At 34.3% G+C, this 21820-nt stretch overlaps 1 protein-coding gene across 8 annotated transcripts; it reads left to right on the forward strand.

The window, feature by feature from the left end:
* Window positions 1–6571: 6571 nt before the first annotated feature.
* LOC115968330 (putative disease resistance protein RGA4) lies at window positions 6572–14429 on the forward strand. Of its 8 annotated transcripts, none has more exons than XM_031087701.1 (7): window positions 6572–10032; window positions 10288–10338; window positions 11305–11388; window positions 12172–12403; window positions 12573–13284; window positions 13469–13575; window positions 14141–14429. In XM_031087701.1, the coding sequence occupies exon 1, from the start codon at window positions 6839–6841 to the stop codon at window positions 10001–10003; it is 3165 nt and encodes a 1054-aa protein (XP_030943561.1). In that variant the 5' UTR covers window positions 6572–6838; the 3' UTR covers window positions 10004–10032; window positions 10288–10338; window positions 11305–11388; window positions 12172–12403; window positions 12573–13284; window positions 13469–13575; window positions 14141–14429. The 8 variants fall into 8 exon arrangements, with proteins under 8 accessions (XP_030943561.1, XP_030943562.1, XP_030943559.1 ...); XM_031087702.1 differs by having other exon boundaries at window positions 12573–13278; XM_031087699.1 differs by having other exon boundaries at window positions 12573–12836; window positions 13148–13575.
* The last annotated feature ends 7391 nt before the right edge of the window (window positions 14430–21820 follow it).

Raw genomic sequence — 21820 nt, forward strand, 5'->3', positions numbered from 1 at the left:
TTTTTTACATGTGTGTACATTGTTATTGTATTATAATAACTTTTTGTTATAAAGTTAGTAAAATTCAAGAAAAAGTTTGTAAACTTAGTGATTGTTCAAGCATTTAATTGGTTAGGTAAACACGTATAAGTGTGATTGTGTGCGTCAATAATTAATACGGAATGAGTTAGTCATTTAGTCTAAAATTTTTTATAAAAACAAAGTCAAATAGATAATAACAACCGTATAAAGATAATAACAACCGCCACTTATTGTAATGCAGCTGCTTGGACTCTTATCAACTTAGTGCTTGTTTATTTGGCTTATCTATAATTACTTTTGTCTTTGCCCATCTGTTTTTCCTTCTCGAGAATAACTTTTGGAAGTTATAATGTGATGTAGTGCCATGAGTCCGTGACTATATGACCCATGCAGGATGAAGACAATTGTAGACAACCTCGAATTTCCTAATGGATATACGTTGATTCTTTTGGCTTGTTCATTAATTTGGCATTACAATGAAGTTTTTTTCTTCTTTTTTCTTTGCCCATCTCTTTATAAAATGTGAGATATAGGCACATTTGTTTTTGATAGGTCAAGAATGTATAGATTCTTTGTGATGAATTAACCAATTAATTAGCTAAGTTAATTAATTAATTCAATTAGCATGCAATAAGCATGATAACACAAACAAATCACCAACTAAGTTAATATATAGCGGAAAATAAAGTTGACATAATGATGTTAACGAGGCTTTTGCACTTCATTTTGTCTTGTGCATACTTTTCACTATGTACACCATTTTCATTTTATTCTTGCTGTACCTTTGCTTTTATAGTAGTTCTATTACAGTAAAATTTTGTAATAAAACATGTATAATTTGGAGTGAATGTTGTTTTCTATAATCATACGTTTTGGATATGAATGTTAACATGTGTGTGATGGTAACATGAGTTTTTTTAATACATTGTTCAATCTTACAGAAATGTTTATATGTTCTTCAAGGTGGAATGGTCCTGTATGTAGGGAATTTAATCAAAAATTCCTAACCTGTGAGAAACAAAACAAATAGAGAAAACACACGTCAAAGAAAATAATCACACGCACAAGACAATATTTACGTGGTTCGGCAATTTGCCTACGTCTACGGAGTTGCAGGAATTTCAATATTATCAGGGAAAAATACAATAGCGCACAAGAACACTCTCAAGAAACTCAAATCCCAATTACACCCTAGCACTCTCTCATAGAAAAAATAAGAATAGAAGCTGGCTGCCTCTCTTTTCTCTATTTTTTTCTCATGCGGCTGCTAACTAGGTTAATTGGAATTACACTCTATAATCTCACGGCTACTAACCATCTTAAACATAATATATATATTTATATATATGTCAAAGTCGGCTGGAGCATTCCCTTTACAACTAGGATTCTATTAACTTATGTTGACTTGGGCTTGGCAATTCAAGTCACGCACGACCCATTTCAACAAATCTCCACCTTGGCTTGAATTGATCAAGCTACACGAGCAAACTCCTCCATCAGCTCCACCTTAGCCCTTAAGGGCTCACAAGCTGCAAACATCAACCACAATCCTCCATAACACAGTCCCTCATCCCTGCAACTCATCCTCTTGTCCTCAAGCTAGAAGACCAATTGAAGCTGCGCACAGCTTCAACTTCTCAATAGTGACACCCTTAGTCAACATGTCTGCCGGGTTCTTAGATCCACAAATCTTCTCAAGCATTACCAGCTTATTTTCAACAAGGTAACGGATAAAGTGGTATTTTGTCTGTATGTGCTTCGACTTTGAATGAAAAGCCGAGTTTTTGGCAAGAAAGATTGCACTCTGACTGTCATTGTGTAGAATGCCCATCTCCTGCTTCTTACCTAATTCATCTAAGAAACTATGTAGCCAAATCATCTCTTTTCCAGTTTCAGTTGCTGCAACATACTCAGCTTTTGTAGTAGACAAAATAACAATCTTCTGTAGATTTGAAGCCCATGATATAGCTGTACCACCCAGAGTGAAAACAAACCCTGTAGTACTCTTTCTACTATCAATATCACCAACAAAATCAGCATCTACATAACCCTGCAGTTTCAAACTTGCACCTGTGAAGCAAAGACATGTATCTGATGAACCCTTCAGATATCTCAGAATCCATTTGACTGCCTCCCAATGCTGCTTTCCAGGCCTACTCATGAATCTGCTCACAACTCCCACTGCATGTGCAATGTCTGGCCTTGTACACACCATAGCATACATTAAGCTGCCAATAGCTGAGGCATAGGGTACCTTGCTCATGTGGTCCCTTTCTTCTTCTGTCTTCGGTGACTGTTCTTTGCTTAGTTTGAAATGACTACCCAAGGGTGTGCTTACTAGTTTAGCTTCATTCATGTTGAACCTGCTGAGAACTTTCTTCACATACTCTGATTGTGAAAGTTTCAATGTACCATTAGCCTTGTCTCTAATGATTCTCATACCAAGAATTTGCTTTGCAGCTCCCAAATCCTTCATTGCAAACTGTTTGGACAATTGCTTCTTCAGATTATTAATTTCCTCAATGCTAAACCCTGCAATAAGCATATCATCCACATACAACAATAATATGATGTAAGAATTGTCAAAAAACTTAACATAGCAACAGTGATCAGCTTCACATCTCTTGAACCTAATTCTGTGCATAAAACTGTCAAATTTCTTGTACCACTGTCTAGGAGCTTGTTTTAGGCCATACAAGCTCTTTCTCAGTTTGCAGACTAAATTCTCTTGTCCTTGAGTAATGAACCTTTCTAGCTGAATCATGTAAAGGTCTTCCTCCAAGTCACCATGAAGGAATGCTGTCTTCACATCTAACTGCTCAAGATGTAAGTTTTCTGCAGCCACCATTCCCAGTACTAGTTTGATTGTTGACATCTTCACAACTGGAGAAAATATCTCTGTGTAGTCAATGCCTTCCTTCTGCTGGAACCCTTTAACAACTAATCTAGCCTTGTAACGTTTGCTACCATCATGCTCATTCTTTATTCTGTATACTCACTTGTTGTGCAAAGCCTTCTTTCCTACTGGCAATTCAGTCAGTTCCCATGTCTGATTCCCTAACAAGGAATCCATCTCATCCTTCATGGCTAACTCCCACTTGCTTGAATTCTCATCTTGCAAGGCTTCATCATAACACTCTGACTCACCACCTTCAGTCAACAGGAGATAATTCAGAGTGGGTGAATAACGCTGTGAAGGTCTAATGTTTCTGGAAGATCTGCAGACTTCAGCTACAGGTGTACTCAGATCTACTTGTGAATTTACATTCTCCTTATCTTCTTCATCCCTTTTCTGGACAGTACCTTCAGTCAATTCATCTAAGTTGACAAACTCAGATTTCTTTTGATCTATCCCTGTAACATCTGACACTACAGTTGACCTGTCCTTGTACATAACCTGTTCATTAAATATCACATTTCTACTTCTGAGGATTTTCCTGTTTTGTTCATCCCAAAACCTATAGCCAAATTTCTCATCACCATAGCCAATGAAAAAACATATTTTAGACTTTGCATTAAGTTTATTACGAGCATCAGAATCAATATGAACATAAGAAACACAACCAAAAACTTTTAAGTGTGAAAACTTTACCTCTTTACCGCTCCAAACCTTCTCAGGAAGTCTGAACTCCATGCGAACTGAAGGTCCTCGGTTTATCAGGTAAGCTGCAGTGCTAACAGCATTAGCCTAAAAAGTTTTTGGTAGTCCAGCATGCAACCTCATACCCCTAGCACGCTCATTGAGAGTTCTGTTCATGCGCTTAGCCACACCATTCTGCTGTGGTGTCCTAGGAATGGTCTTCTCCATCCTAATTCCCTGTGCAGCACAATACTCACTGAACCCTCCATCTATGTACTCTCCTCCATTATCTGACCTCAAACATTTTACTTTTAAACCTGTTTCTATCTCAACCATGGCCTTCCACTTCTTAAAGGTTTCAAATACATCGGATTTATTTTTCAGAAAATAAACCCATATTTTTCTGCTTGAGTCATCAATAAAAGTGATGTAGTACCTTGAACCTCCAAGAGATGCAACCGGAGAAGGCCCCCACAAATCAGTGTGTACTAACTCCAATTTTTCAGCCTTCGGTGTCCTGCCAGTTTTCAAGAAGCTCACATTTTTCTGCTTTCCTAAGATGCAACTTTCACACATGTCAAAATCAATAGACTTCAATTCTGGTAGTTTTCCTTTTGACAGCAGCATCTTCATCCCTTTCTCACTCATATGACCAAGTCTACGGTGCCATAGGCTTGTATCAGTACTTGCATCAGCAACTGCAATTGTGTCTCTTGGACTTGAGGTCATGTACAGAGTACCAGTCTTCTTTCCATGAGCCAACACCCTAGCTCCTTTTGTAACCTTCCAAGTACCACCAACAAATAGTATAGCATGTCCTTCATCATCAAGTTGTCCAACAGAAATCAGATTCCTCTTCAGGTCAGGAATATGTCGAATCTTCTCCAGTAACCAAACAGACCCATTGGGCAACAATATTCGAACATCTCCCATATCCACAACATCCAAGGCTGAACCATCAGCCAAATACACCTTACCAAAATCACCTGCAACATAATTCTGTATGATTTCTCGGTGTGGAGTGGTATGAAACGAAGCTCTTGAATCCAAAACCCAATCATCAAGTGGACTGTCTACTGTAAGAAGTAATGCATCCTGTACCTCTTCTGTTACAGCATTAGCAGAATCATCTTCATTCTTCTTCTTAGGACTTTTGCATTGATTCCTAAAGTGACCTGTTTTTCCACAATTCCAGCATTGTACTTGTTGGCCTGATCTAAATTTATTTCTGTTCCGATTAGAATTTCTGGATTTTGATCTGCCCCGATTTGAATTTCTGTTATTACCTCTGCCTCTTGTCTCAAGGTTTAAGGCAAAACCAGATCCTAAGGTTTCGCCTCCATCTCTTCGGCGAATCTTCTCAGCCAGAATTAAATCTCGTATATCATTGTACTTGAACTTTTCCTTTCCTGTAGAATTGCTTATTGCCATCCTCATTACCTCCCAACTGTTTGGCAAAGAAGCCAAGACGATCAGAGCACGAATCTCATCATCAAAATCAATTTCTACAGACGACAATTGATTTGTGATAGTATTAAATTCATTCAGATGTAGTGCTACTGATGCATTCTCTGCCATCTTCAGATTGAACAGTTTCTTCATCAAGTGCACCTTATTGTTTGCTGACGGCTTTTCATACATACCAGAAAAAGCCTTCATCAGATCTGCTGTGGTCTTCTGTTTTACAACATTGTGTGCAACAGACCTAGACAGAGTTAACCTGATAACTCCTAATACCTGTCTGTCAAGAAGAGCCCATTCCTCAGCCTTCATAGCCTCAGGTTTTGACTCCAAAAGAGGCAGATGCAATTTCCTCTCATAGAGATAATCTTCAATCTGCATCCTCCAATACGTGAAGTCTGTGCCATCAAACTTTTCTATTTCAGACGACTTTCCTGCTTCCTCTGCCATTGCTCCCACTCAAACCTAACCCTAGACTCTGATACCAGTTGTAGGGAATTTAATCAAAAATTCATAACCTGTGAGAAACAAAACAAATAGAGAAAACACACGTCAAAGAAAATAATCACACGCACAAGACAATATTTACGTGGTTCGGCAATTTGCCTACGTCCATGGAGTTGCAGGAATTTCACTATTATCAGGGAAAAATACAATAGCGCACAAGAACACTCTCAAGAAACTCAAATCCCAATTACACCCTAGCACTCTCTCACAGAAAAAATAAGAATAGAAGCTGGCTGCCTCTCTTTTCTCTATTTTTTTCTCATGCGGCTGCTAACTAGGTTAATTGGAATTACACTCTATAATCTCACGGCTACTAACCATCTTAAACATAATACATATATTTATATATATGTCAAAGTCGGCTGGAGCATTCCCTTTACAACTAGGATTCTATTAACTTATGTTGACTTGGGCTTGGCAATTCAAGTCACACACGGCCCATTTCAACACTGTATATGGTTCTAAGCTTAAAGAAGCTTATTTATACCGTCGTTGCATTCCATGCCAGTGTTTTTTAGAGAGAGTGACCTTACTGTCACCATTATGAATGATTCCACAATAGTTTCTTACTTTCTTTTACTTGTTGTATAGGTGATCGAGAGTGTGAATGGGGGTCTTTGTGAAAAGAAGATAAATTTGAATAAGAATGGTATGAGAGAAGGAGCATTTTGAAGTGCCAAGCACCTCTATTCAGAGCCATGTAAGAACGACCAGGTTATGGGCCCTTAACTTAGTGCTATTATGCTGTACCACATAGAATTTTGGAAAGATTAATGGTGTCCAAAAGTATTTGGCTTTACAAATGCATTGAAATTTTTTGGTCTCACTGACATAGCATTAGCATTTGAGTAGCATTTGAGATAGTGCTCGACTGGACCCATCATAACCCAAAAATACAGAGGATGGTGTCAAAATTTGTGAAACGCTACTTTTCCTTAGCTTTTATGTCCCAGTATTTCATCCTAATTTTCCTTCGTTGGACCAAAGATAGTGACTGTACACTCAATTATTGAGCCATACTGGGGCCTTCTTGCCTTTTTCTTCTTGTCTTCACAGAAACCATTATTGAGGAGCACATGGGGCTGTTGTTAAAGTAGTAATTATTGAGCAGTGGAGCCGTTGTTCACATTTATCTGTTGATTTCTAAGTGGACTCTTGACTTTACATAACTAGCCAAGTCTTCCTTCTTCACAGCCACTTTAATCCCATATCTCAAACTACTCTCTATCAGCTAAGCTTGCTACGTTTTCTTTCATCCAACAAGAACAAATGGCCGATGCAATCCTGTATGGCGTTGTACAGAAGATCATTGAAAGCTTGGGCTCCTCCACTCTCAAACAGATTGGATCGATCTGGGGTGTCAAAGATGATCTCGAAAAAATGAACAACACTGTTCTCGCTATTCAAGCTGTACTTGAAGATGCAGAGGAGCAACAGGTCCAGAACCACCAAGACGGGCTCTGGCTCACGAAGCTCAGAGAAGTAGTTTTTGATGCCGATGACTTGCTGAGCGACTTCTCCACTCATGTGTTTCGGCGTAAGGTGATGGGTGGTGATAAAATGGCAAAGAAGGTATGTATTTTCTTTTCTAGCTCAAATCAACCTGCTTTTCGTTTTAAGATGGCTCGCAAAATAAAGGCTATGAGGGAGAGGCTTAATGATATAGCAAAGGATAGGAACAGTTTCCAGTTGGTAGAGCGTCCTTTAGGGACAGCAGTTGTGACTAGGGAGAGGGAAACAAAGGTTGTGATGCGGGAGAGGGAAACTCACTCGTTTGTACGTACAGAAGAAGTTATCGGGAGAGAGAAGGATAAGAAGGCCATCATAGGTCTATTGCAAGACTTTGATGTGAAAAATAATGTTTCCTTTATATCCATAGTGGGAATTGGAGGGCTAGGGAAGACCACACTTGCTCAGTATATATACAATGATCAGATGGTCAATGCTCATTTTGAATTGAAAATATGGGTGTGTGTCTCTGATGTCTTTGATGTGAAAACCATTGTTAAAAATATGATTACATCTGCAACTAAAAAAGAACCTAAAAGCCAGCTAATGGAACAATTGCAAGATGAACTTCGCGAAATTCTTTATCAAAAGATATATATACTTGTGTTGGATGATGTGTGGAATGAGATCAAAGGAAAATGGGATGATTTGAAGACACTTTTGTTGGATGGAAAAAGGGGAAGTAAGGTGGTGATTACTACACGGACCAAATTGGTTGCAGATATTACTAGCCCATTCTCACAATATTTTCTAGGAGGCCTGTCAGATGATCAATCTTGGGCTTTGTTGAAGCAAGTGGCATTCGAAGAAGGGAAAGAGACCATCGATAATGACTTTGAAGCAATTGGTATGGATATAGTAAAAAAATGTCAAGGAGTGCCTCTCGCTATAAAGATGATAGGAAGTGTCTTATTCTTCAAAAAATCAGTAGATGGCTGGTTAAATGTAAAGAATAATGAACTCACAAATGTAACTGGTATTTTACCAGTTTTAAAATTAAGTTATGATCATCTCCCGTCACATCTAAAGTATTGCTTTGCCTATTGCTCATTGTTTCCCAAAGATTATCTGATTGATAAGTTGACATTGATACAATTATGGATAGCACAAGGGTTTATCCAATCACCAGAGGAGAACCTTCAATTGGAGGATGTTGCCAATGAGTACTTCACGGAGCTACTCTGGAGATCCTTCTTCCAGGAAGCAAATGAAGATGAAGGCAAAAATAGGAGGTTTAAAATGCATGATTTAATCCATGATCTTGCACAATCAGTATCAAGGATTGAATGTGCACTGGTTGATTCTAATGCAAAAAATGTCAATGAAAGAACTCGCCATCTATCATTTCCAGTTTATAACGTTTCATTCTTTGGAAAGAATTTAAGCACATTGATTAAAGCAAATAAGATACGAACATTTTTTTTGGGATACTATCATCATTTTTGGGTGTATAATAAGGGAATGGTGGAAGATTCAACTCTCAAAACACTTATTTCTAGTTTTAGATATTTGCGTGCGTTAGACTTGCATGGTTTTAAAATGAAGATGTTGCCAAATATCATAGGTACTTTGATGCATCTAAAGTACCTTGATCTTTCCTCTAATGATATTGAGGTCCTCCCTAGTTGTATTACTAAACTGGTGAATTTGCAAACATTAAAGCTCTGTCAGTGTGGAAAGCTTAGGGAGTTACCGGTAGATATTCAAAAATTGGTCAGCCTCAAGCACCTTCACATAGATGGTTGTGAGAATTTGACTCATATGCCATGTGGATTAGGGCAAATGACTTCTCTTCAGACATTAACCTTATTTGTTGTGAGTAAGGGTTCTGTAGGTTCTTTCAAGCATTGCGGTGGGCTAGCGGAATTAAACAAGCTAAATGACTTGAGAGGAAAATTAGAGATTAAAAATTTGGCATGGGTGAAAGATGCTTCCTCAGAATTCAAAGCAGCAAATTTGAAGGAGAAGCAGCATCTCAGTGAGTTGGAATTAAGCTGGAATTTGGAGGGTGATGATGCCGTAGATACCTGTGATGATGAAAATTCCATGGATGGCCTCCAACCACATCAAAGTTTAAAATCTTTGAACGTGAACGGGTACATGGGTGTGAGAGTTTCTAGTTGGCTTTCAATCTTAACAAATCTCGTTGAATTAAGAATATGGAATTGTAACAAGTGCCAATATTTGCCACCGTTGTATCAACTCCCAACTCTCCGAGTATTAGAAATTCTGGATATGAATGGTCTGGAGTACATGACAGACGGGGATATGAATGATGAGATATCTGCTTCAACATTTTTCCCATCCCTTGAGACACTCGATCTCGGTAGTTGCCCAAATCTAAAGGGATGGTGGAGGAGTGTGGATAAGGGGAATGAGGCAACAACGACATCAACAATATCATCATCATCATCATCATCAACTAATCACTATCACCAACACATGCCGTACTTTCCGCGTCTTTCTTTCTTTTATTTCCAGGATTGCCCTATGATGACTTGCATGCCGCTATTTCCAAATCTTGAAAAAATGCTTCAATTGAGGAATAGCAGTTTGAAGCCGTTGGAAGAGACAATAGAGATGAATAATACGGGAGGAAGGGCTTCTTCATTTCCGTCCTCTTCCTCTTCCTCTTCCTCCTCCTTCTCCCCTCCTCTCTCCAAATTAAAGCAATTGAATTTGGATGAAATTCAGGAGTTGGAGTCTCTGCCAGAGGAGTGGTTTAAAAACCTAACTTCTCTTGAGAGTTTAGTGCTTTCGCATTGTCCCAATCTGACGTCACTTCCCGAAGGGATGAGTCACCTCACCTCTTTACAGAGCCTGAGTATTGATGGCAGTCCCCAATTAAAGCAAAGATGCGAGAAGGAAAATGGAGAGGATTGGGATAAGATTTCTCACATCCCAAATCTTAGAATCGAAGATTGAAAAGTTGAACTACTGCATACGCTTCCCTGGTATGTCCTTCACTCTTCTCTGATTTTTTTTTTTTTTTTTTGAACTTCTTTGATAATTTCTGTAATTCTAGACGCAATATTTTTAAAGCTCAAACAAAAGCAAAATTAAAAAACTCTATAATTTCTCGTATGAACTTTTCCACACACAAATTAAAAAACAAAACTTTTTGTTTTCTTTTTCCCAGTTTCTTTTGCTTTGCCTAGATATAGCCTGGGCCTCATTATCTGGGTTTCTGATCGATGTTGAAATTGCAGGTAGAACATGACATGGATTTCGAAGGGGCAGAAAGGAGGGAAGAAGAAAGTGTCAGTGAAACTCTAAATTTTGTTTATTTTCTTTGAAATTGGGATTTGATTTTAGTTGTTTTTATGTAGAAATTTGAAAATTTATAGTATAAATCTTTTTCTGGGTTTGGGGAAGAAGAAAGCGTAAGTGAAACTCGAAATTTTGTTTATTTTCTTTGAAATTGGGATTTGATTTTAGTTGTTTTATGTAGAAATTAGAAAATTTATATAAATCTTTTTCTGGGTTTCTTTTAAAATACACATTTTTTTAACTTGTTGGATTCCATTTTAAGTGTCTATAAAATTTTATAGGGCACGTTTGAAGTTATTCTCTTCTACACAAAATGGCTGATTCAGACATGGATGATGATAAGACAAAAAAGTAGTGCCTTTTTTTTTTAAGCTAAGAATATGTTTGTGATCCGAGTACTTATGTGTTTCCCAAAATTATTCTGCTTCACTTATTAATAACCTCATAGAAGGGTGAAGATTTACCTCACATACATAGCCTCCTCCTCCCAAAATTATTCTTTCACTTATTAAACTTGATTGTACTGTTTGAAGAAGAGATTGTGAGTTGTTCATTTCGGGGCATCTTACTGCACTAATAATTGGGTTTAAGGATTTCTAGGTTGAGATTAGGCTTAATGAACTGCTGGACATGGTTATAAACTTTGCAGAACAAATGCAAAAAGGATAGTAAAAAAGAAGAGGAAGAAATAATAAAAAATAGAGAGAGAGAGAGAGAGAGAGAGAGAGAGAGAGATTGCCTCAGAATCAGACGATGGCATTTTTGGAGTTTCAGCTACAAAATAATTACTAGAATCTTTATTGTCAGTTGGGTTGAACCACTTAAAATTCTTAATTATCAATGTTTTTTGTTGTTTTCTATTTTTTGCTTAAATGGAGATGACATCTGCATCGTGTTTTATTTTATTTTATTGCTGCTGATGTTTTGGAAATTTTTTTTACCATTTCTTTATGCAGGGATATTTTGAAGTGCAAAGCAAATTTTTGAAAGGGTGCCAGCAGGAAACAGGGGACGATTACTAAAAACTTCTCACATCCTAGGTATGTGCTTAATTCTTTATTCCATGCTATTTTCTTATGATGAGAAACATCTCATTTGATCTCATATGCAGAACCAATCGAGGCATAGGAAAACCTAGGCATCAGAATTGGTGCTTGTTCAAACTTTAGGGCTCTGTAATTGTGCAACAAGCCAGATAATGAAGCGTAGGGAAATTAAGGTTTTTAGCTTACAATCATAACTTGGTTCATAAGGTGTATAAGAAAAGAACTTAAAATTATGGAAGTAATGAACAATGAAGTTTATGCAGGATCAAAAGTAAGGTTATAGTGTCCTTTAGGCTCCATCCAAAGGTAGACATTTTCTGTCATCCTTAAATTTCTAGACTTTGGAAATTTCTTCTTGGTTTGGTGTTGCATTAGAGATTCATAGGCCTTTTCCAATAAATTTGGGTCTCATAATTGTGAATATAATTTTAGAAGGTATGTGAGTTAGTCTTTAACGGCATCAGGCATTGTAGTGCATTAATAATTAGAACTATCAGGGATTTTAAGGTTGAAATCAGACTTAAGAAATAACTGGTTGTGGTTAAAATTCTGTAGAGCAAAGCAAAATGTGTGAGAGAGAGAGAGATTGCATAGATGGAACTCATGGCTTAGGTTTGGGGTCCTTCACTTTGTCTCTGTATTTATTCAAACATGTTCCTATGTTGTGGCCTGTTAAGTCTCTCTCATTAGTGTATCTTTGGTTCCTATGAGAAAATGTTTGGTTGTGTATGTTGTAATTGTGACAAAGTTCTGTTTAATATTTGTTGGAATTTTCAGCAATCATCTATACAATCCATTTTCATGTGGCTATATGGGGGATCACGTGGCGTCGGTGCTTAACAGACCAGCCAAATGATGCAAGTCTACCATTGCATTGCAAAAGGCCCGCCTGCAACACTTACAGATGTGGGGCTTTGCTCTGCTGCTATTGGATAAAGACTTTGATGGTTTTAGTAGCACTGGTTACTGGTTAGCATTCATGGTCCTAACAATATTGGCTTGAATTTAGGTGATAGTTTTATGAATATATGGCTAAATGAATAAACACTAATATATATATATATATATTAATCTAAAAGTATATTTTATATATTTTTATCAGAGTGGAGCTCTCTTTTTGTGCTTGTGTTTTTGTAAATTTGTTCTTTCTAATTCGCTCTTTGCACTTTTTGATTCAGGAACAGCATTTGTGAATATTCTACTTGTTGCAAATTTGTATAGAGAGACTGTGTGAAGGTTTGAGAAGAGTGTGATTTCCATGTGCAATGGTGCAGAAACATTCTGAAACTGGTTTCGTCATAGGCGTTGAATTTGACAAACAAGACAGCAACATCAGGCTGTGTTGAGTTATATATTGGAAACCAGTTGTGTTGAGCTTGTGGTTTGGATGGGCTTCTGCACTTCATTTTGTTGCTTCTGTGAATTTTTCTACTTCAACTGAGGTTATTAAGCTCTTGCTTGATGCTTCTGCACTTCATTTGTCTTGTTGCATACTGTTGACTATGTATAGTAAAACTTGTTCATTTTATTCTAGCTGTTTCTTTGCTTTATAGTAGTAATTGTATTCAAGTAATATTGTGTAATGGAACATGTATTTGGAGTCGATGTTGATTTCTATAATCATGCATTTTGGACATGCATAATTGGAGTGTAATAAGAGAAGCAAGGGTGGATGCATTTCTATAATCATGCATTTTGGATATGTATATGGGATGGATGTTAATGAATTCCTTCTTTTGTTTTATTAAAAAAGAATCTCTTGCCCTCTTCCTCATAAGATAAGAGAAGCTGCAACATAAAGAGGTGGTGGAAGAGGAGCATGAAGTTTGCTACTACAACAATTGTGGCTAACAAGGGAGGTCATACATTAGTTCCACCATGCATGTAATGGTAACTTGGGGTTAGAGATAGATTTATTTTTGACATTCATTAGTTTAATTTCTGTTGGATTAATAAAAGAACATATGACATCTTATGTATCACGTACTCATCTATAGTATTTTTATTTTTTTTGTAATTTTTTTGCTGGTAATGTTTTGGACATTTTATGTGCAATTTGGATTTGCAAAAACAGTTTGAAGCCCAAAGCAAACATTTGAAAGGGTACCAGAAGGAAGTAGGGGACGATTGCCAAAAATTGCTCACATCTTGGAGTTTGGAGGGGATGAACTTGCCAATGAGGTATGTGCTTAATTATTTATCTTATTCTTCTTAGAAACTCCAATGCTATTTCTTGTTATGAGTAACATTTCAGGTTATCTAATATTCAAAACCAATTGATGCACAGTAAAATTCTAGTTTTCTATTTGTTTGATGTCTCATTTGTAGTAGTTGTAGTGCATCTTCCATCTGTTATCACTTATCATATTCCAAAATAAATTGTAGATTAATGTTATTGAAAGAGAGGTTGTATTTGATATGGAGGAAGAGTGCATATATGGGACTTATATGTTAGGTTTCTGGTCCTTCACTTTTGTCTCTGTATATGTTCGAACATGTACCTATGCTTTGGCATGTTATGGATCTCTAGACTCCTATCTGTACTAGGTTAATTCAGAACTTTGATCTCTCTCTCTCTCTTTGTGCATGGAGGTGCCCTTTAAGTTTGTGTTATCAACTAATTATTATAGTTTGTTCTTAATTTTGAGACCATTTTTTCTTCTCATGCTCTTATGTCCTCCAGTTTATAATCATCTAATTTTTGGTTAATAATCTTAACTCTGATTTGGTCATCTGCTTTCTGTAGGTAATTCCATCTTTATAGAAAACTTGCACTTAAATATGGTGGAGCTTCTGCTATGGATTTAGTGTTCAAAAAAAAAAAAAAAAATCCAAAGAAATATAACATCACCAGTGAACATTCTGTCCTTCATGAAGCTGCAAACATGCGTGAATGCTATAAGTGACTGGGAGTTCCTTGCTATGCTTTCAAGTGCAAGATATGCACATTTTATTACGGACCTGTAAGCTTGAATTTCATTTTTTTTACTTTTATTTTTATCAAATGATGATCATGAAATGCATTCATTTCTTTCTTCTTGGTTGGCTTGATAATTAAGATATAAGTGATGTGTATCTGAGATCTGTCCATCTTGTTCCCTAGAGGGAGAAAGTACCACTTCAATTGAGCAACAAAATGCATTCATTGCATGATATAGACATAGACACATGCATAAGTTAGAAAGTTTTCATGTCTCCACTTGAATAGTCAGGTATTGACTATTCTAGAAGTGCCTTTTTTTTTTTTTTACTTTCTAATTTGCCAATTTCTTTGCTTGTAAATTCCTAAATAGCATTTATAAGTATTATATTTGTTACAAATTTTGTAGAGAGAGATTGTGAATTGGTATTCACGTAAACCGGTATTCATGAATAGGTCAATGTGATTAGGTGTTTGTGAACTGGTATTCATGTAAGTCTGCACATATGCATTGGTTATACTTACTGGTACCCAAGTGGCCTTGATTGATTTTACTGTTGGAAAGCTGTATTGAATTTGGCCTTAATTTAAGTTGTGCCCTTAACTTTAAGGAGGATTTTATTACAACGATGTTGAGTATGTATACTACTGTATTGAGCTAGTTTTCAACAAGTGCTCGGTCATTAGTTAAAGTAACACATTTTTCATCGAATACAAGATGAGTGAGTGGAGCTCATCTATACCTCCATTTTCTTGACAAAATGATTGTCTTTAGTTACTGCCTCTCTTATTGGTAGCGAGTGAGAATGCTTTCTACAATGCTTTGAGGCAGATCAGTCAGATCACTTATCAAATCTAAATCCAGCGAATCACCCATTTGTGTGTCAGCCAAAATGACCATATATAATGCAATGCCAACACAACCCATAAACAATTGAAAAAATTAACTAAAAATAAACTGCTACACTGCTATTTTTTCCATCATATTCCACATTTCACAACAAAATTTTAAAAATGAAGGAAAAAAAAAAAAAAAAACCCATGATTTTCATCTTAATGTATCTTCTGCTATTCCATCATTAGAATCTGAGGAGAAAAAGGCCCACAATTCAGCCTACAATTTGTTTGATATATCAACAATTGAAAAGAAAATTCATTAAGAGCACAAGAAGTTTGCCTGCCAAAAGCAAAATTTTTAACTGAGTCTCAATTCGTTTTCATTACAAGGAGCAGATTCAATCATAGCACACCATTGGAGTCATTAAGTCCACAACTACTGTAGAACCTTTAAGTTAATGTGTTACAAACATAAGCCAGCCTACTGAATCTTTTTTTTTTTTTTTGAGAAAGAGCCTACTGAATCTGAAAATAGACCAAGCAATACTATGAGGTAAAGTGGAAGACCAATTTGTGGACACAATACAGAATACAACAAAGGATGAAGTTCCAGTGTTTTTCAAATTCACTCAATCTGCGTTTTCATACATTATGACTCGAATTCCAATGTGCTGTTTTGTCACTGGATTATGAAACGCAAAAGGCTTCAAATTTCAACATTTTGATGTAAAAATGCAGTTCAATGCAGAGCAATATACAAGCAAGAACCTCTAACAAATTAGATTCCAAGTAACTCCTCGGATTTAAATTAATGCAATGATAATTTAGTACAAAAACCAAGGTCATATGTTGTTTATTCCTCAGCAAATCACTTACTTGTTTGGATAGTTTAGACGGTAATTGGGGCTCTTCCTCTTTTATTGAGCTATGGGCTGCTGGTTCTGGGCAAACTTTGTTGCATATGGCATACAAGTTAAATGATTTTTGGCTTTTAAGTTTTAACTTCAACTAGTTGCATTGGGCGGAAAAATTTGAAAAATTTGATTTTTTTTTTTTTTTGTTAAGTGAAAAATGAAAATAGTAAATGGGACTTATAAGTATTAATCTCAAACTCTTTTTAAAATGATGTGATTATTTTCTAATAAAGTATAGTCAATACAATATAATAGATTTACTAAATTAAGCTATTTATATTTGTTATTTAAAAGCATTTTAAATTTTGTTAGTTTTTTTTTTCTTTCCAAAGAAATATAATGCATTTTATAATCAATTATTATATAAAGCGAGATATTTTATAAATAATGTAATGTGTGGTTATTGGTTAGAATTTGTTTCAAGTACTCCTTACAAACTATTTATTCTCCAGAATCAATAGGCCTTAATTGGCCAAAAAATGAAACATATATAAATAAACTCATTACTTATATTAGAAAAAAAATATAAGACTTTAATAACGTTAAAAAAATGTAATTTTATGAAGAATTTACCAACATTATGTTGAGAATGTGACATAATTTTTTATAGAGTAGCTCTTCGTTCTACACAAACCACTCCTCCCAAAGCATCAACCAAATGGACCAAACTAAACTGAAATGCAAGGAACTAGACTGAAATGGAAGGAACTAGACCGAGTGTACCGAATAAACCTAAATAGAGCCAACTAGACCTAATAGATTGAAATGGACCGAATTAACCAAAGTGGATCGAAATGGACCAAATATTATTTATTGATGCTAAGTCTAAGATTATTTATAGGTTATTTTCATCTATTAACATGTGAATAATACTAGTAATTAAATTCCAAATAAATCTTAATTAAAATTTTTAAATCTACTTAATATTATAAATAATCTTTAGCATCACTAAAAAAAAAAAAAAAAATCTCACAGTTAGAACCGTTTCTAGATTTCTGTTTCCTACACCTGACGTTAGTTGGATCAATACATGGTAATGCCCTCTACACATCCATAATTAGTAAAGAGATTTATATGCACTAAAATCATATCATATACTATATAATAAAAGTTGGGTTTAGAAGTTGCAATTGCACCAATTGACTTCACCAAATTACAGAAATTTTTTAGATTTTTAGATTTTAAGAAAAAATATATAATTTTTCTTCTACTATAATTTCTAAGTTGATAAAAATCTTAATTTGATTACAATCCAAATTCTTCATCTAATCTATCTAATCCTTATTTTTTTCGTGTAGTGTTGAAATAAAATTAGATTAACATTATTATTTTTATTTGTTAGGATATATTTCTTAAATTAAGGGATAGTATTTAACATACAAAAATTTAATTCAGATAAAATTTTATCATCTAAATTTTAGAATTTTAATTCTACTCTAACTAAAAGTCTATTTTAAAATTTTTCTAAATTTAAATCTCATCCCACGTTTTCATTGTTTTTATTTTCCTCAAGTTGCAACCTACATTTTATATATTAATTATTATTATTAAATAAATAATATTTTATTAGAATATCAAGTTACAGAATTCTTGCTTAAGGGATAAGATTTAACAAAAATTATAATTCTACCAGATGTAATCCATATCACAAAATTATAAATCATAAACATCGAGTTGGAGGCCTTCTTTCAATCAAACTTCTATATGATGTATCTAACACGTATATAATATAGGTGTGACATTGAATGAAATAATAAAACTTCAATCACGATGCTAGGTGAGTAATGAAAGCTTCAACGATGCTAATGGATGTGTGAATTTTATTTTCTTTTCAAGTTAGCCTTTTCTTAAAGTGGTTTTTATTTTATAATGAGACATTTTTATATAAAATTTTTCCTATTTCAATTTGATCTTTGCTTTTTTAACATAGGGTATACAAATTTTTTTTATTGATTTTACTCATTATACAAATTGTTGTTCACAATAATAGCCCAAGAAAGGATGCACTTTCAGCATGCAAGACCTCGCCAAAAGGTATCACTACTCAATTCTCATCTTATGTTAATGTTAAAGGAGGTATTTTCAATTATCCATGAAAACTTATTACCAAAGTCATAACTCTTAATAACAAGCTTGCAGTTACAAGTGATTCAATTTTTGGCTATGATCTCCAAATTTCAGGTAACATACTACAAGTGTTGCAAACCTTCTCTATTTTTTCTTATATAATTGGTGTTGTTTCTATATAGATATGGAAGTGGGACACTACAATGCTTTGGGTTAGAATATTTGGTGCATTTATCAATGGTTTTACCTAAAGGGTTTGGATGCTTATTGTTCGTAGTTTGCTTCTTCATTTTGGTATTGAATGTGCCAATCAGGTCAATTAACCTTGATCTCTATCTTTAATTTTCATCGTACAAAATCACTTTGTTTTAGTTTCTAATATTTAGATTCGCATGTCTTAGTGCATTGTCATTTCTTTTTAGAAAATTATAAAATTTAGGTAGATTTATGCTAAACATAAAGTTACGGTGTTTCATAATAACTCTTAATAGAATTAAAATTCTAATCAATAACAACCGGAATTATTTATGATTCCCCCTCTTTTTTATCCACGTGTCATGTTGATTAGGTTTTTTACATATAATAATTTCATGTAGTTTGAAATACTCTCTATGGCTTAACTTTCAAATTTGTTTATAAGAAGTTTTTGCTATTGGACTCATTCTAATGCTACTAAAAAACCTTTCATACTTATTCATGACATTTAATTGGTTAATATGGTGAGATGGATTTTTTTTTCTTCTCATGTATGCCAATTGGTTTTTGTTTTGTTTTATATTATATTATCTATATATAAAAAGAGCAAATGCCTTGAAGTTATAGGATTTTTGGTTTGTTCAACTTGCACTATTTCACCGGCCGCTTTTTTTTTTTTGAATGCGTAAAGGTACAGTAGTTTTGCTACATAATTTTTGGTTTGTTCAATTCGTAATATTTCACAAAATTATTTTCAACCGGCTTTGGAATGGTGTTTTGGTTTAGTCAAGTTTTTGGACACATTCTAATGCTACTAAAAAACCTTTCATACTTATTCGAGGCATTTGGCCAATTGGGTGAGATGAAATTTTTTTTTTCTTCTCATGTACACCAATTTGTTTTTGTTTTGTATTATGTTATATTATCTATATATAAAAAGATCAAATGCCTTGAAGTTACAATATTTTTGGTTTGTTCAACTTGCATTGTTTCACTGGCTGTTTTTTTTTTTTTTTTGAATGCATAAAGCTACAGTAATTTTGCTACATTATTTTTTGTTTGTTCAATTTGCAATGTTTCACAAAATAATAAAATATTAGCACAACAAATTGGCACGATATTTTCAAATTTTTTGAGAAGTTAATTTCTTATAGGTCAAAATAAAATAATAAAATATCATATTGGAAACAACCACAACTAAAAATAAAGTTATTGTGCAAAAAAAGTGCTACATTCACAACATTTTTCATAACACTTTCATAACAAACCATCGGTGGTAAATTGTTATTAATTATAATTTAATCTTGCTAATGAAATCACTTTTTTGCCACCAATAACAACTTGCAACAATCTGCTATTTATAATTTGTTATGAAAATGTCATGAAAATAACATTTCTTTTGTGAAAGACATTTTGTTATCATTACAATATTTTCAAAACTGCCGAGTAATCAATTCTTTATTAGTCAAAATAAAATATAACAAAATTATAAAGTTATTATGAAAATGTTGTGCCATTTTGTTGTGTTTCTAGACATTTTTTATTGGTTTAGTCAATGTTGTTGAGCCAAAATTCACTGTTTTATATACAGTTTTCTTGGGTTGACTTTTTGTATTTTTTTTCTTTACGCACCATTTTAAGTAAAAAAACATAGTTTTACAAAAAAAAAAGAAAAGAAAATTAGGATAAAAACATTTTTCATCCTTCATGTTTGGGGTAGTTACAATTCTGGCTTTAACTTTAAAATAAGCAATTTTGCACTTAATATTTTGGAAAAGAGCAAATATGGCATACTGAGATTCTCTTAGTTAAACCCTAATGAAAACTTATTATTCTTAAAATATTTTATTGTATAATGTCTAAAATATTCCCACTAAATTTTGGAATTTATTGTATAATGTCTAAAATATTCCCACTAAATTTTAACATTCCAAAAATTTTATTAACGTATCTTGAGTTTTTGATGGTAGCAATGCTTGGAAAGTTGGAATGATAATATAAAGTGTTTTATTTGTTATCTAAAGAATGTTGTTGTGGGAGGGTTTCTCGTCTCGCCCCCCAATTAGCAGGTATTGTCCGCTTTGGCTATACCTCACAGTTTTGTTCAATCCCACATCGGGGAGAGATGCCTCCCACATGTGCCTTATAAGCTTGAGCCCAAGACACATGTGTACCACTACTACACCTTTTAATGTGGGGAGGGTTTCTCGTCTCGGCCCCCAATTAGCAGGTATTGTCCGCTTTGGCTATACCTGCTATTTGGGGGCCGAGACGAGAAATCCTCCCACAGTTGTTATTCTAGGTTTAAATTTTTGAAACTTATAATTTATTTAATGGAATGCAACACACGCCTTTTGTTATTTTTTTTTTTTCCTTTTCTTAGCAGAACTCAGTTGCTTATTATTTGAAGATGATGATAATCATTGTCATTCTCAGAAGTTTTTATTGAGTGGATATATTGCCTTTAGCAAATAGGTACTAAAAAACTATTATAGTAAAATAGTTATTTATATGTTAAATTGCTATTCTAATTTTGTGTATAATCAAAATTCTTATACGAATGAGATTAACTTAAAGTCAAGGTCTTCAAAAGAGCTTTTGGAAACGATATGTTTGACACTATTAGAAAAGTGCTTTAAGTGCATATTTAGCATTGTTGTAGGAAGTAAATTTTAACTATAATATTTCAGTAGTAGAGCTTTTGTAAAATAAAGCTTTAGCAATCAAAATGCTGATAAAGATTTTGAACCAATATCTTATGGACATCATTAGGTATTAGGAATCGTATGGCCAACCACTTCATGTCTGAAGGAACAACATTTTAAAGTCGCTAAAATAGAGGAAAAAAGAAAAAAGGAATAGATGACAAGCCGCCTACATTAATAACAAAATAACAAAACACGTTGGCTGCTTGTTTGCCCATTGCCTGATATGGGTTACAAACTTAAAAAATACATGCCCTGTTTATTCCATTGTGAAAGATTTTCAGACGCTACTAATTAAGGTACCATGGATGAATGTCTCTCCCTGCCGTTACTGCAATAGTGTATCTACAATCTGTTCGGATAATTATCTTGCTAAAGCCTTTGGAAATTGCTTGGTACAATTCTCTAATTGCTAGGATGATGTTGTGAAAGCATGAAGAAAGCACACATGTTGCTCTCTTAGATGAAACAGAAATTAAATTGTTAGCTTCTGTTAATAAATCTTAAATCCACGAGGGATTCCTTAATCCACAAGGTGATAATTTTATGGAATCCACCAAAGAAAGAAATAAACAAAGTCTGAATTTTATTAATCTAAAAACTGAATTGCCTTTTGAGATTACAATGTGTTTAATCAGTAAAAAGAAAACCTAAGGCGGCTAGGAAAACCCCCAAAACCTTATTTTGACTAAACAATATTAAAAACACCTAAAAACGAGGAAATAAATACCCTAAACCTAAAATAACAAAAGTTACATAAAAAAACTAAAATTAATAAATTACAAAAA

This window comes from Quercus lobata, chromosome 11 (assembly GCF_001633185.2).
Source record: "Quercus lobata isolate SW786 chromosome 11, ValleyOak3.0 Primary Assembly, whole genome shotgun sequence".
Taxonomy (NCBI): Eukaryota; Viridiplantae; Streptophyta; class Magnoliopsida; order Fagales; family Fagaceae; genus Quercus; species Quercus lobata.

Excerpts from the sequence above, each read along its gene's own strand:
- LOC115968330 (XM_031087697.1), top strand. The coding sequence starts at position 6,839 with ATGGCCGATGCAATCCTGTATGGCGTTGTACAGAAGATCATTGAAAGC.